Below are 15,704 nucleotides of genomic sequence, written 5' to 3' on the forward strand. Positions count from 1 at the left end.
CGCCTATCCACAAAGCTCACCTCTTCCCTCACTTTGGCAGCAGGGGACTGGAGCCTGGCTCTCTTGCTCACGTGGCTGCTCCTTCCATTCTCCAAGTCAAGAAGGGACCTTAGTTTCTCTGCTTCTAACTCATAGTCCTGGGGGAGAGACATGGCAGAGGGCAGACAAGGTCAGTTGATTGCAGAGGTCTTCCGCTCAGCTACACTCTACTGACTGCTAGGAGTTTTTGAGAACCTTCAATACATCAACAATACATAGCTATGTCCCTCAACAACATGTGAGATAAGAAAAAGTATGCCCACAGTTCCCCCTCCCCAGAGGGCTCCCTTCAGGCCTTCCCTTCATGCTAGAGCTGATGCTGTGCTTTCTCCATTTGTCTCATGTTGCCCCTCCTAATCCTCTGGGTTATCAGTTGGACAACTTTATAATACATCAAGTGAATGGATGACAATTTACCTAGCCATTCCTCTGCTATTGGACACTTAAGTTATTTGTAGTTTGTCTATTTTGCTATTATAAATAACTAGAGGCCCGGTGCACGAAAATTCATGCACTGGAGGGGACGTCCCTCAGCCCGGCCTGCCCCCTCTCACAGTCTGGGAGCCCTCAGGGGCGGGAAGTGACCCAGCGATCAGGGGAAGGCGACACCCCCATCACACCTCTGCTGCTGCCACTGCCGGCGCGCGTGCAAGCCTTGGCCAGCCCTGGTTACCTGAGCCTCGGGTGGCTCTGGGCAGCTGGGCAGCCACCATCCGAGGCTTGCCTGTGCCTCAGGCCGGCCCTGGGCAGCTGGGCAGCTGCCATCCGAGGCTTGCCTGCGCCTCGGGCTGGCCCTGGGCAGCTGGAGGTTTGAGGGGACTGGGGGACTCCAGAGGCAGGCATGGGGAGTGGTCAGACCCGCCTGGGGGTTGGTCCAGCCGCTCCACGTGCCTGCCGCCCCAATGGGGCTGAGGGGACTGGGCATCACCATCTTGTGGCTGTGGGCACCGCCATCTATGAGGGCGTGGCAGTCAATCAGCATATTCCCTCATTGGCTGTGGGCGCTACCGTCTTTGTGAGGACATGATGGTCAGTTAGCATATTTTCTCTCTATTAGATAGGATGCTGTTACAATGATTTTATTTATTCTATATTATTGTTGTTCTGTAGTTTTTCAATGATTGGGGGATAAATTCCCCCCAGTTTACTGCTTCATACAGTAGAAAACCCTTCTCTGGTATTTGATGCTTAGTACCATATTATTTTCCCAAAGGACTGTGCCAGTTTGCATGGCTGCCAGCAGGGCCTGAGGATGACCCTGCCAGGCCCAGTGCTTCTCTTCCCAGAGACCCTGATGTTTTACACTCTGGACGGGACTTCGCTTCTCACCTTGACAGCTTGCTGGTACTGCTGGGAATGAGCACAGACTTTCTGAACCTCCTGTTCTCTTCTCGCTATTTCATCCAGCAGGTTCTGTAAAACAACAGAGACTTTCAAAACAAAACAAAAAAAGAACAACCTTGATAAGTTAGCTAGATTCCTTAAATCTGAAATTCTTCTTCTATTGTACAGAGTACAATGAATGGCTTCCTTTTATGCATGTGTTGGTTACAAAGGCAACTCTAAGGACTGGTGAAGAAGGGCCAACATTATCTTTGCCAGGAAAAGAATGTTTACTGTGTGCTTCAAAATGTCAGGCACTGTTCTAATATGTAACTTAGATGACCTCATTTAATCTTCCAACAACCCTGTGAGGTAAGTACCATCATTATCTAGCTTATAAGTGAGGAAACCGAGGCACAGTGAGGTTCAGTGGCTTGCCTGAGGGGCACAGCTAATAGTGAAATGGCATTTGACTTTAGGCTGTTGGGTTCCCATGTTCCTCCTCCCTCACCCTATTGACATTGCTGCCTTCTGAGGACCCAGGACTCTGAACTTTGAAAATGGGATTTTTCCCCATGCAGGGGTCTCATATTTTCGTAGCCATTCACTCATTCAGCCGGCCTGTGCTGCGTGTCCACTCTGGGCCAGGACCCATGCTGGGTACTGAGGAGGGAAAAGTGAGCAAGACTGTCCTTGTTCTCAGAGTTAAGTGCTGGGAACCAGGCAGGGCCAAGGTCCTGTGAGATCACAGCTGTGCCAGGGCAAACAGCAGCCACTCCTGGCTCTCCTCCACAATGGGGAATAACTGACCTCTGACCCCACCTTGTGACTATGCCTGTGAATGCAGAAGCAGTTGTCTTACTTTCTGATTCTTCAGCTTGGTTTCCATCTGGTTGAGGCTGTCTGTCTCCTGGGGCTCATAGCTTGGGGTGTTGGACAAGAACTGGAGCATGTGGTCGCAGCCACTGCGGTAGTCATCATAGGCAGCCTTGGCACTCCGCAGGCTCTGGGCCCTACAGGAGCAAAGCCGGTCAGGCCTCTAGCACAGCGAGAAGATGTCTCACTAAAACCTTCCCCTGTCCCTGCCCAGCCAGAGTAGCTCAGTGTGGCCCATGCTCCAAGAGGTTACAGTTTGATTCCTGGTCAGGGCACATGCCCGGGTTGTGGGCTCGACCCCTGGTGAGGGGCATACAGGAGGTAGCTGATCAATGTTTCTCATTGATGTTTCTATCTCCCTTTCCCTTCCTCTTTCTCTAAAAATAAAAAATAAACAACAAAAAGCTTCCCCTGTCCCTTTTAAAGGAGTCCATCTGTGTTCTTTGTGTGTGTTTTCATTTTTTAAAATGTGTGTGTGTGTAGGGGGGTAGGGGACGAATGTAATTTAACTGGAAATAACCTGCACATTCACTAGAAAGGGAATAGTTAAGCAAATTATGGAATGTTAAATTGGAGTACTCCCTGGCCTCTGTGAAGAACAGGTAGGTAGGTCCACATGTACTGACATGCAGAGATAATGTGTACTACAGGACCTAAAGAACCCACAGGGCCAGGGAGGAATCACAAGGGAGGTTAGGAAGTCTTCTGAACTCACCAAAAATAAAAACATACCAAAATGTGTGGGACACAGCAAAAACTGCTGAGAGGGAAAAGTATGGGATTAAATGTTTGTATTAGAAAAGAATGCTCTCAAATCAACAATCTAAGCTTCCACCTTAAGAAATAAAAAGAGCAAATTAAATTAAGCAGCAGTAAGGAAATAATAAAAAGCAGATATCAATGCAACCGGAAACAAGGAAACGGGAAAAATCATTGAAACCATAGCTAGTTCTTTAAAATGGTCAATAAATTGATAAAAGAGAATGTATATATACAATGAAAGAAGATTTAACATCAGGAATGAGAGGGGATATAGCCTTAGAACCTATAGGTAGTGATAAGAGAATATTATGAAAAATTTTATGCCAATAAATTCAACAACTTGATGAGATGGATAAATTCCTTGAAAGACACAAGAGTGAGATGAGCCCTGGCCAGTGTGGCTCAGTTGGTTGAACATCGTCCTGTGCACTGAAAGGTTACCAGTTTGCTTCCCAGTCAGGGCATATACACAGGTTTCAGGTTCAATCCCCATTCAGGGTGCCTGCAGGAGGCAGCTGATTGATGTTAGTCTCTCACATCAATGTTTCTCTCTGCCTCTCCCTCTCCTTACTAAATAGTATATATTTAAAGAGGTTGAATTTGTAGTTAAAATCCTTCTTACAAAAAATAAGTTGCAGGCCCAGACAGCCTCACTGGAGAATTCTTCCAAGCATTTAAGGAAGTGATAATCAGTTCTATACAAACTCTTCCAGAAAACAGAAGAGGAGAAGGGAATACTTAACTGACTCACGAGGCTTATAAAATATGTGACAGGAAAAACAGCAAGATACAGCGTACATGATATATTGTCATTCATGTGTTTTCCGCTTACCCCAGCTTGTACAGAACACCTTTTTGGAAGGGTTCATAAGAAACTGGTAGCAGCGTTTACCTTGAGAAAATGGGGCTGGTCATTAACCAGTTAACTGCCGCGCATCCAAAACGGAAACCATCCTTACGTCCATAGGCGCTTATGGTGTACACAGGGTTATAATTACTTTGAGTGTTTTACTTTGTATGTTATTTTTTCAAAAAGCAGAAATTATTTAGAAAACAGCCTTTGGTGGTATCGGTTGAGCATTTTGGCCTCAAGGCAGATTAGCTCAGCCAGGCCACCTGGGCCCCTCACCTGAGCTCAGCCTGCTGGCGGAGGTTGTCAAAGCGCTGGCCCAGCTTGTGCACCTCGGCCTCCTGGCGCTCCAGATCAGGGCAGTGCTCCTGGAAGCGGCTGGCCAGGGAGCTGGAGCACTGCTTGGCGGCCTGCAGGTTCTGCTCCACCTCACTGAGGAGGGACTTCTGGGCCTGCAGCTCGGAAGCCATGGCCTGTGGGGTGGAGAGGCAGCCAGTGGGCAGGCGCTGTGGTCAGAGCTCACAGGGACCAAGGCAGCACTGCCCAGGTGCTTGGGGACACCTGCTTTGGGTGTGTGGCGGGGGTGGGGGGGGTGTTGCGGGGAGGGGTTAGTGCCTGGATGTGGGAAGGGACTGGGGCCTTGCCTCTGAGTTTCTCCTCACATCTGGTGGCCATTTCTACAAAGTTCCATTTTGTTACAATGAACAAAACCTGGAAAAACTAAAAATCCTGTGGCTGGCTGCATGTGCCCGGTGATGATGCACCCAGGACTAGAATGGGCTGCTGCTCTCCAGCCTCCAGGCTCATTTCCTCAGCTCTGAGGTGAGGGTCTTAGCACACAGCCAGGATTTTGTGAATTGATGTGTGAATAAGGGCCTCCCTCAGGCTCACAGACTTGGATATCCATAGTGGTCAGGCAGGTAAATGCTGGGGGTTCGGTGGCAGCTGCTGCATAGATACTGGGAATCTTGAGGGGAGGGGAGCATGCACATCTCTGATTTAAAAATACTAGTACCCTGCCGAAACCGGTTTGGCTCAGTGGATAGAGCGTCGGCCTGTGGACTGAAAGGTCCCGGGTTCGATTCTGGTCAAGGGCATGTACCTTGGTTGCGGGCACATCCTCGGTGGGAGGTGTGCAGGAGGCAGCTGATTGATGTTTCTCTCTCATCGATGTTTCTAGCTCTCTATCCCTCTCCCTCTCTGTGAAATATCAATAAAATACATTTAAAAAAAAAATACTAGTACCCAATTTCCACAAGCCCATGAGTAGCTGGGATTTGTGCCATGTGCCTCCGTTTACAACTTCCTGTTGGGCACTGTGGGCATCCAAATCTGCAGAGACTTCCTGCCCTGGGCATCAGGGCCTCGGGCCTCGGCCTCTCATCTGTCCAGAGCTGATGGGTGCCAGGGTCCCCACACTCACCGCCAGCTCCTGCCTCTTGCTGTCCAGGGCACGGCCACTCTCAGGCACTGTGTCGTCCTGGATCAGCTGGTTCTCATATGTGGCCAGCACCTCCCAGCCCTCCTGCAGGCTCTTCTCCAGGCGGTTGGCAACAGCAACCCTGAGGACACAGGTCAGGAGTGAGGGGTTGCCGGCCTTGGCCCCCTGACCTCAGCTGACCTCCCTGCTGCCCGCCTGACACCCACTTCTCCTGGGCCAAGTCCAGTAGCTGCACCAGGCGCTCGTATCTGCGGTTGGTGTCCTCCACCCGAGTCCTCAGCAAGGGTGCACTGCCACTGCTTGGAAGGGCCTGCACGAAGGCCTCGCACTCGGCTGTGCTGTGAGCCTTCTCAGGCTCGATCTGCAGCAGCTCGTTGGTGATGTTCTGTGGAGACCAGAGGCCCTCCTGTTGGCCACAGTTGGGCATCCTCCTCCTCCAGTGGCCTGCCAGCCTCAGGGAGCAGGGGAAGCTGCTCGGGGGGCAGCTCTGATGGAAATGCGAGGCTTGGGCCCTGCCTGGGAGCCTGAGTCTGCATGTGTACGGAGCACCCCGGGCATTCTGCACCAAGCAGGGGACTCACAGGGGAATGAAATGAACAGGCACTTACCCAGCACTCGCTGTTCCAAGTACCACACGTGGTGATTTCATTCATTGTTGGGGGCAACCCATGAGGGAGGCACATTTTCTCTCCCTCTTCTCAGCTGGGGATCCAAGCAGCTTAGGAAGGGACGTGGTGGGGCCTGGCCTCTGCTCCCACCCTCTACCGGGTATCCTCTCAGCCTTGAATCAGCCTCTGTCAGCCGTGATGTGAGGCCCCTTCTCCAAGCCCAGTTCCTCCTCTGTAAACCAAGCACGGTCACCCCTGCCACAGAGGGCGCCTGAGGACTAGGGAGACTGTGAAAGAGGAGCATGCGTGCTGTTCCCACCCGACCACCTGGCACCGAGCTGCTCAGGTGTCAAACACGCAGAGACGGGCCTCCTCAGGCCTCCCCCCGGACATGTTTGAAGCAGAGCACCAGGGCTCAGGCACGTCCTGATCCCCGGCCTAGCACAACCCCCGCCCCCTATGACTCAGGAAGTCTTGTGACATATGGCAGGTGGTCCCCGCTGAGCACCAAGACCCCTGTGGAGATGAGAGCTTGAGCAGGGGCCCCAACCTGGTGGTACCTTGAGGTCTTTGGCCCGCTGGGCACTGTCCTGCACGGCCCGGCCTTGTTCCAGTGGTGGCCGAAGGATACCTGTGATGGCCTTCTCCTGCCGGTCTAAGTCACTGGCCACCTTGTCCAAGCCTGCCAACAGCTGCCGTCCCTGCAGGTCAGAGGCATCTGCCGGAGGGAAGTCAGAGTTGGATGTCAGTTGGGGGCATGAGTCCCAGGGAAGGGGCCTAGGAGGCCAGTTGACCTTCAGGGCTGGCTCAGCCTCCCCTATCCCTGCCATGCCTGACCCATGCTGTCTCTTCGGCAGTACAAACCGTGGGTCCATTGCCTCCTCCCCGTCCCCCACAGACTGGGCAGTGGCCCTGGCACCCACCTCCAGGGTTCTCTGCCTTGAGCACCTCGTGCCGCTGCTGGAGTGCATTCCTGGTCCCGACTGCCTTCTGCCGCACGCTCCGGTACTGGCTGCCCAGGCTGTGAGAGCAAAAATGGACTGGACCCAGGGCAGCCTACTGCCCCTGCACCCACAGGTGCCAAGACCCTGGACTTTGGCTGGGCCAACAGCCCAGAGGAGTCAGGTGGCCATCAAAATGCTTTGAAAAGTTAAATCATATAAAGGTTTGCTGAAACGCTGGCCTGTCTTTGCTTGTGGGTTCAGATGGACCCTTTCCTTCCTTTGCCCCTTTCTTTCTCTCTTCTTTGTAGCAAGTCTTACTTCCTAAAATCATCTTGTTTGTTCCTTTGCCTTCCCTTCTAAGATGTTACCCCTGAGGGAGCAGTACACAGGTGCTCAATAAATACTTGCTGAGCCCTAACCGGTTTGGCTCAGTGGATAGAGAGTTGGCCTGTGGACTGAAGGGTCCCAGGTTCAATTCCCGTCAAGGGCATGTACCATGGTTGTGGGCACATCCCCAGTAGGGAGTGTTAAGGAGGCAGCTGATTGATGTTTCTCTCTCATCGATGTTTCTAACTCTATCCCTCTCCTTTCCTCTCTGTAAAAAAATCAATAAAATATATTTAAATAATAATAATAATAATAATAATAAAATACTTGCTGAATGAATAAATGAAGCATTCCTAGAGTCACTCACTCAACAAAGTTCTTGGGTCTTCACTTTGCACCAGGTACTGAACAAGGCCCTGGAGACAGTAAACCTCAAGGAGCCCCTGCCAGGAGACTGACCCTTACACAAAGCATCCTGATCAAGAGCAGGGTGTGCGCGGGAGGGAGGAGGTGCATGAAAGCTGAGAGGCAGCAGCACTTCGGGAGCCAGGTGTTAGGCAAGGGGGCAGTCAGGGAAGGCTTCACAGAAAAGGTGATCCTGAAGCTGAGTCAAGCCGAGAGGCTTGAGCTGACCAGGCAATGAGTAGGTGTCCAGGTAAAGGGAACAGCATGTGCAAAGGCCCAGAGGCACTCCCAAAGAAAGTGCTCGCTGAACTGTGCCCACAGCTGAACATTCACACACAGCAAGTCAGCCTGGCCAACAGGATCCGCCCCCATCCCAGTGAGCCTCCACGTGGGTACAGGTGTGGGGGTGTTACCCAGGGCAATGAAGGGGCCCAAGGGGTGGGGCCAGTCCATGCTGGCTACCTCCTTAGCCTGTACCTGTCGGCCAGAGCCAGGGCCTCGGGGTCGGTGGGGGGGATCATGAAGCAGACGGCTGGGGCGGTCAGCGTGTTTCCCGCACTGTCAGTGAGGTCCCAGCTCTCTCCGTTGTTTCTCTGCAGGGTGTAGCTGTAGCCCCTTGAGATCAGGCCCTAGCATGGGCAGGCCAAACAGTGAGAAGGCACAGAGAGACCTGCCTTGGCTGGTAGCCTGGGAGCCCAGAGGCCACCTTGGTCCTGCCCATCAACTCTGGCACCTGGGGAGTCAGCCCATCTCTCAGATCCTTCCCAAGACATCATACCCTAGTTGGGAAGGACTAGAACTCCCCCCATTCCCAGTCCATGTGGCCTCTCCCTTCTCCATTCCCAGTCCTTTACTACTCAGGGTGGACATGTGACTCAGGCCCGCCAATGAGAGAATGGCATTATCCCCTGACACACACCAGCAGTGACTGGTTGAGGCTGACATGAGTCAAACCGGGCCAGTGAGAACCCTCCCTGGCACTCCTGCTGGAATGACTGGGTTTGCTAAGCTGATAGCACACAAGGCCAGGGCAGCTTAGCTGGGAGAGTCGGGGGGGCGGGGGGGGGGGGGGGGGGAAGGCGGCGCGCAGGCCTCGCAGAGAATGACCCCAATGATGGGCACAGGTTCCTGAAAATGTTTGAGGCCCTCATTCAGCAATGTCACCCCTAAGACCTTCCAGTGACATGAAAAGAGGCATATTTGGGCCCGGCCTGCCTGGGGCACCTGGGCAACAGCTCACCTGGTCACCCTCAAAGTCACAGAGTGCCTCCACGGGGATGGGCTTGAGCGGTGTCTCCCGGCGGTACTTGAGGGGCACCACCTGCTGCCCTCGCTTCTGCAGGCCCTGCACCACGTGCTCATACTTGTCCAGAGCCTTCTCCTGGTCCTGAGCACGGGGAGTGCCACGGTGAGATCATGCAGCCTCCCCCGGGGGGTGGGGGCCAGGCAGCAGGGGAGAGCTGTGGGGGGCCGGCTCGGGGCTGAGGGCGGGGAGGGGACACCCCGAGTCATTCATGGGACCATCACTCACATCCAGTTCCCGCAGCAGCAACTCAATCTGGTATCGGTCCTTGAAGTCAGGATTGTATTTTTGGTTCAGGTCTGAATCCACCTTGCGTAGCAGCTCCTGAGCATCCTTCATGTCTTTGTGGAACTAGACCAGGTGGCCCAATTACGAACATGAAGCCACTAGGACACCTGGGCTAATCCTGGCTGTGGCTGCAAGTCCAATCCCAGTTGGGGCTGGGCCTCCCACTCACCCTGAGTCCACAGGCTCTGCTGCTCGTGGACACCCAGCCCGCCCAGGCCTGGCTCCCGAGAAGACCTCACAGGAAGAAGCCAGGTCCCTTCCGCCCGTCCACGTGACCGCCTCTGCGACCCATTAACTTCCAAGTGCACACCAATGACCTTCGGTGCTCTTAAATTTCATTCCTCTTTGTGTCAGGGTCACCTTGATAATGCTATGCTTTCATTTTTGATACATGGAAGACAAGCCTCCCCACTTTGTTCTAGAAAATTCTCTTGCCCATTCTTTAGTTCATCAACTCTGGAATCACTCATTGTCAGCTGTCCCCTGGGCTGCAGCCACGAATGGCACTTTGGGATCCTGTGAATCTCACAGCCCAGCAGGGCTCAGACACCAAACCAGGAGTTACAGAAGTGTCATCTGAGTTCAAGCGTCTCCAGACCGCACAATCATTAGTCACCCGCCTCTCTTCCTAAAAAACACATTCCTATGAAACAACCGGTCTCCATCCACAGATGAATGGGTAAACACAATGTGGTCTGTCCACGCAGGGGAATATTATATGGCCATAAAAAGGAATGGCATTCTGATTCATGCTACAACGTGGATGACGCTTGAAAACATGCTCAGTGAAAGAAGCCACCAAGGCCAAAGAGCCTGTGATTCCACTTATATGCAATATCTAGAACAGGCAACCCGAAGAAACACAGATCAGAGGTTACCCAGGGCTGGGGAGGGAGGAATGGGGAGTGACTGTTAGCGGGCTCAGAGCTCCCATTTGGGGTGATGAAAAGTTTTGGAAAGACAGTGGTGATGGTTGTACCACATCATGAATGTAATGAATGCCACTGGATTGTATGCTTAAAAATGGCTAAAATAGCAAATTTCATATTATATATATTTTACCAAAATGAAAACCCACACATTCATTCCTGGCCTCACATTGACCTGGTGAATTCACCCCCTAGCCTTGGCCCCCAGGGAAGACTGACAAGGGCCGGGCAAGCTGAAGGCACACCTGTGTCCAGCATGGGCAGTGGGAGGCCCAGGAAGGCAGCCCTGCAAGGCTCCCGAGGAAGCAGCATGGAGGCCAAGAGTGGGCCAAGCAGGCACTGAGTGCTCCCACCAGTGGGCGCAGGCCGGGGTACCTGGTGGTAGTCTTCCATGTACTTCAGGTGGCTCTCCTCACAGATGAGCAGGTTCAGATACTCCTTCCAATCTGCATGCACGGCCTCCATGTGAGCCTGCCAGAGAAGGGGGGTCACTGCCAGGCGAGTGCCTGGGGCACTGGAAGAGGCCTGTGGGATTCCAGACCAGAGAGTGGCAGGGGAGAGGGCATCTGGCACCTGCGTAGGTGTGGCTCCCACAGGGGCAGCTGGCTCCTCCCCAGGGGTGGAAAGAGGAGAGAGGGGGCATATCACGGAGTCGAGCAGGGCTCCATGCACAGGTGCCAGGGCTGCACAGTGCATAAGGCACAGGAGGGGCTGTGTCTGCCCAACGTGGTGCTTTTAAAAAATTGTCCTGCCAAAACCGGTTTGGCTCAGTGGATAGAGCATTGGCCTGCGGACTGAAGGGTCCCGGGTTCGATTCCGGTCAAGGGCATGTAACTTGGTTGCGGGCACATCCCCAGTGGGAGGTGTGCAGGAGGCAGCTGATCGATGTTTCTCTCTCATCGATGTTTCTGACTATCTGTCCTTCCTTCCTCTCTGTAAAAAATCAATAAAATATATTTAAAAAAAAAATTGTCCTGAAGGTGAATGGTATCTCCCCACCCCAAACTCAGAATGAGACTTTATTTGGAATCTGGGTCTTTGCAGATGTAATTGGTGAAAGAATCTCAGGATGAAATCACCCGGGTTTAGGATGGGCCCTAAGTTTAATGACTGGTGTTGCTATAAGAAGAGGAGACAGGGAGAGGCCCTGTGAACAGTAGTGTAGATAGAAGTGATGCAGCCCCAAGCCAAGGAAGGCCAAGGATTGCCACAGCCGGAAGCAGGGAGAGGGGCAAAGAACCCTCCCCCAGAGGGAACAAGCCTGCCAACACCTTGACGTTACCCTTCTGTCCTCAGAATTATGAGAGAATAGATCCTGTTGTTTTTAGCCACCCAGTTTGTGGTCATTTGTTAGGGCAGCACAGGACACTGATACAGGCGCCATATGGGCTTCAGAAGTCTGGGAGCCGAGAGCAGGGTGTGACAAAAGGTCAAGATAAAGAGAGGAGGCAGGGTCAGAGCAAGATGAGCGGGCGGAATAATGAGACAGGCAGACAGACGGACACCCGCCCCCCTATCTTGGGGGCTGCCCAAATCCAGGAGGCCCACAGCAGAGGTTGCCCTGAGGCCACCCTGGAGGAGGCATCCCCTCCCGGTGTACACACACCTCAATGGAGTTCCTCCCAGGGTGCTCAGCAGCTAGCAGCTGGTCTCCCTCACTGTGCAGCTTATTGATTCTCTCCTCTTTGACCTCCAGGTTCCGGTTGATGAAATTCTGCATTGGGGGGAGGAGGGGCAGTAGAGGGGCTCAGTGCGCAACCTGGCGGCCTCGTGGTCCCTTCTGGCCCCTCCCGCCCCCCCCAGGCCCCGGCACCCACCTCGTACTGACGCCTGCGGCTGGGGAAGTCGAGGTTGCGGTCACTCCAGTCGTACTGCATGCGGCCCTTGGCCTGCTGGTCCAGCCAATACAGCTCGTTGGTGCAGCGCTGCATGTAGTCCTGCAGCGAGCTCAGGTGCTGTTGCCGCGCCTGCGACGCCGCCTGCGGGGTGGGGACAGGGCTGAGACTCCCCTCCACACCTGCAGTGGCCGGCTCTGGCCCGGCCGAACCCCCGTGGGTAAGTTACTGACCCTCTGAAACGCATTCATTCTTTCGGCAAACATTTACTGAGCACCTGCTAAGTGCTGGGCATTGCTGCAGGCCCTGGGATACAGTAGTGAGCAAAGCAGACAGAACCCTCATGGCACTGACATTTTGTGGAGCCCCAGTGACTCCTCTGCACAATGGGAATGACAGCACTGAGAGGGGACATGTCACGGAGCCAAGCAGGGCCCGAAGTCCAGCATATAGTTGGTGCTCAATAAAAATTAGCAGCTACAGCTTCCACTTTATCTCTGTCAGGTCATTGTTTAGATGGCTAGGACAGTAGAAATTGCTAGGGCTTTATATCTGAGAAAGGGCCGGGCAGGCAGAGAGGATGGGGAAGGAGGAGGGACAGCTACATTTTACTCTGCAAATAAGAACAGCAGCTAACACATACATGGGGCCACCATGAGCCCAAACTGTGCTAAGATCTTCTCCAACATTAACTAATGCCATCTGCAAAGCAATCCAGTGAGACAGGGACTCGCAGTAACTCCACTTTACAGATGAGGAAACTGAGGCTCCCAGGCTAAGGAGCTCGTTCAAGGTCTCCCCACCCACCAAGGGTGGAGGCAGTCTGGCCCCAGAGCCTGCTAACGGCTGTGCTCCACCTCCACCCATCCCCACAGCTGGGGTGCTTGAAACGTCTGCAGCAAGAAAGCATTGAGGCGTCACTTGTGCGTTTCTAAAATTCATTCTTTAAAGGTTTTGAAAATAGAAAACTTTTGCTTATAAAGTATGTGGCATCGTACTTGGCACACAGAAGGTGCTTAATAAAGAAACAAGAGGCAAACTGTAGGACAGGCTGTACCGCAATAAGTAAATGGGATCTACTGGGGTTTTCCATGAGCTCAGGGCTAACTGGGGCACCTCTCAGGCAGGGGCCCTGGGTACCATCTCTTCCCGCTTCACCTCCCTCCATTCTGTTTGAACTGCACATGCTTCCTGTCCCAGCCCCTCCCACCCTGTTCTCACCAGCAGTTTCTGGTACTTGGCCTGGAGTTCGCTGTTCTGCTCCTGAGGACAGAGCCGAGGACAGGGTTAGGGCGGGGTGCAGGTGTGAGCCCTCCTTCCCGGTCCCGCCTCCCACTGGCGCTCACCTTGCCCCCGTCCTTGGCCAGGTGGGGCCCGATGGCCTTGACCTCGTTGTGGAAGATGTTGTGCTGCTCCACCTGGTAGTCCACCAGCGGCAGGTCTGTTCCGAAGCTCTGGCTGCTCAGCTTGTCCTGGAGGGGAGGATGGAGACAACGCACAATGCAGGGGCGGGCCAGGGCTGGGGACTCCTCCTCACAGGACCGGCCCAGGAGGGACGCAGGAGAGGCTGTCACCTTTATCTGTAGGTCATCTCATTTAATCTCATGGCACCCTCAGAGGCTCGCATGCACCGTTACCCTGCCCATTTCACAGATGGCTGAGTCCAGCGTCACACCCCTAAACGAGGGCTCTAGGCTCCCGTGGGTGCGCTCCTCCACCGTGGAGATGGGCTGGCCAGGGCATGGGAAGGGCAGTGGCTGAGCAGAAACCAGCCAGCCTGCCAGGACCCCAACGAACCAGGTTGGAGGGTGATCCCAGGAGGGTCTTACTCTTCATCACCTCTGCTGTGTGACTCTGGGCTAGGCACTGACCCTCTCTGAGCCTCGCTCTCCTCATTGACACAAACATCAGAAAACCGGGAATGCGACTACCTCCCGCGTGACTGTGGTGACATTAAGTGGTGGGATTCTCCCCCGACACACACGGACCCCCCCCGAGCTGCAGCCTGGGCCGTACCAGCTTTTCTTCCACCAGCGCCGCCCAGTTGACCTGTGGGTCCACCTCCTTCACCGCCAGGTTGTAGATCTGCTTGTGTTTCCCACGGAGGTTGGTCACACGCTCCTTCAGCTGACGGATGCTGAGTGCGAGAGTGACCGCCCTGGTTAGCAGGCTAGTGGGCAGGGCACTGCCTTAACCCCCCACCCCCCAACTTTCTGCCAAGCGTTCTGGGAGGGCAGGGTAACAGGGCCTTGGGCTCCAGATAAACACTCGAGCTCTCCTCCTATCTGCTTTCCCACTTCCTTCCTTCTTCCATTAACACTTCCCCAGGGCCCACTGTGTGCCCCAGGCCATAGAAGGTTCTGGAAGAAACAGGCTGGAGTCCACTATCTAGCCAGGGCCACAGTGGGTGTGGGTCATGGCAGGGACGAGCACAGGGGGTTGTGAGGCACTGGGAGACCCTGGTCCCTGCTGTCTTAGGTGCTGATTTAGCCACATGGAGCTAAGGCAAGAGCCATGAGCATGGGGCCGGGTGGGCGTCCGGGTGGGAAAGCGTGCTCAAAAGCCGGGAGGTCGGACAGCATGTCAGGAAGTTGGGGTCACACTATGAGCAGAGCAGGGAACACCAGTCCGAGATGTCATGTGCCTGGCATCTAGCTAGCCCCCCAGAAGCTCTGATGTGGCTCCTGAGTGCGGGTGGGCTGCGGCCCTCCTGCCCGGCCCAGGCGGCTCCCTCAGAACGGAAGCAGAGGGACCTACTCCTCGGCGATCATGTCCCCCTGGGGGTGCTTCATGTGCTTGGCGATGGCTGCGTCCGCCTCCAGCATGTACAGCAGCTTCTCCGAGTCCGACACCTTCTGCAGGGCCACGTCCCGGTGCTCGGGCTGCTGGCCCTCCTGCAGCCGGGCCAGGTCCTGTGAGAGGCACAAGAGAGGGGGACATCAGACAGGGACTCAGGGGGTCTGCAGGGATGGGAGGGACTCCCCAGCCATGCCTGTCCTCTCCTCCAGCCCCTCAGCCAACAGAGCCTAAATGCCTGCTTGTGTGGGGCTCTGGGATGCAGCCCAGCCCAGTGGGGAGACCACCAGGAAGGCATGTCAACAGCTAAACCTCACCAAGGTGACGGCAAGTTCGTCAGGTCAGTGTTGACCATGGAAGCGCACCAGAGGTGGAGTGAGGGGGACCTGCGTTAGCTCCGGTGGTCAGTGGGGCCCCTCTGAGGTAGTGACACCGGTAAGAATGAAGGCTGGAAGGGAAGAGGGGTCAAGGCAGAGGGAACCGCCTGTGCAAAGGCCCTGAGGCAGGAAAAGGCAAGCTGTGAGAAGCCACCATGGCTGAAGCTGAGAGATGGGCAGGGCAGGCCAGAGCACAAAGGACCTGTGGGCGGTGGGGCGGGGGCCAGAGCACCGAATGGCTCTGTGGAGGGAAGTGACATGGCCTCACGTATCTTTAAAGCCATGCCTCCTGGCTCTGCAGGGAGGAGGTACAGGCTGAGAGGGCAGGCAGCCGCTGCAACAGCGCCCAGGTGAGCGCTGAGGTGGCCCGTGCTGGGACGTGGCGAGAATGAACACAGTGGGTGGACATCTGGGGGGAACAAGCCATAAGTCACTGAGTCCGGGGTCTTGCTTGTTTAGGGAAGAACAATGAACTGGCAGTCAGGGTGGCAGGTTTCTAAACACAGCCCTCCAATTCACTTAATCAACACTCGTGAAGACTGGCCAGGCACTGTGCCAGGCCCTGGGCACCCCAGGCCAACAGGGGAGGTGGTGATAAGTC

At 54.5% G+C, this 15,704-nt stretch overlaps 2 protein-coding genes across 4 annotated transcripts in view; one reads left to right on the forward strand and one right to left on the reverse strand.

Annotated features, from left to right (window-relative positions):
• The window catches only part of UBN1 (ubinuclein 1), a 47,437-nt gene extending 46,112 nt beyond the window's left edge, over positions 1-1,325 (forward strand). The window contains exon 20 of the mRNA XM_080678187.1: positions 1,253-1,325. The gene's annotated coding sequence lies outside the window, so the exon portion shown is untranslated. The remainder of the gene's footprint in view (positions 1-1,252) is intronic.
• PPL (periplakin) overlaps positions 1-15,704 on the reverse strand; it is a 50,479-nt gene that overhangs the window by 4,818 nt on the left and 29,957 nt on the right. For 2 of the 3 annotated variants that reach the window (XM_080678183.1, XM_080678185.1), the window contains exons 3-20: positions 14,688-14,842; positions 13,947-14,067; positions 13,277-13,402; positions 13,152-13,193; positions 11,913-12,074; positions 11,702-11,809; positions 10,471-10,566; positions 9,107-9,229; positions 8,816-8,962; positions 8,053-8,204; positions 6,823-6,920; positions 6,460-6,617; positions 5,498-5,676; positions 5,274-5,412; positions 4,130-4,323; positions 2,225-2,375; positions 1,369-1,452; positions 21-137 (exon numbers count right to left, since the gene is read on the reverse strand). In XM_080678183.1, coding sequence (XP_080534309.1) covers positions 21-137; positions 1,369-1,452; positions 2,225-2,375; positions 4,130-4,323; positions 5,274-5,412; positions 5,498-5,676; positions 6,460-6,617; positions 6,823-6,920; positions 8,053-8,204; positions 8,816-8,962; positions 9,107-9,229; positions 10,471-10,566; positions 11,702-11,809; positions 11,913-12,074; positions 13,152-13,193; positions 13,277-13,402; positions 13,947-14,067; positions 14,688-14,842 — 2,352 coding nt within the window. The remainder of the gene's footprint in view (positions 1-20; positions 138-1,368; positions 1,453-2,224; positions 2,376-4,129; positions 4,324-5,273; positions 5,413-5,497; positions 5,677-6,459; positions 6,618-6,822; positions 6,921-8,052; positions 8,205-8,815; positions 8,963-9,106; positions 9,230-10,470; positions 10,567-11,701; positions 11,810-11,912; positions 12,075-13,151; positions 13,194-13,276; positions 13,403-13,946; positions 14,068-14,687; positions 14,843-15,704) is intronic. The other variant, XM_080678184.1, reaches the window with a different exon arrangement.

The sequence above is a fragment of the Plecotus auritus genome (assembly GCF_963455305.1).
Source record: "Plecotus auritus genome assembly, chromosome: 7".
Classification (NCBI taxonomy): Eukaryota; Metazoa; Chordata; class Mammalia; order Chiroptera; family Vespertilionidae; genus Plecotus; species Plecotus auritus.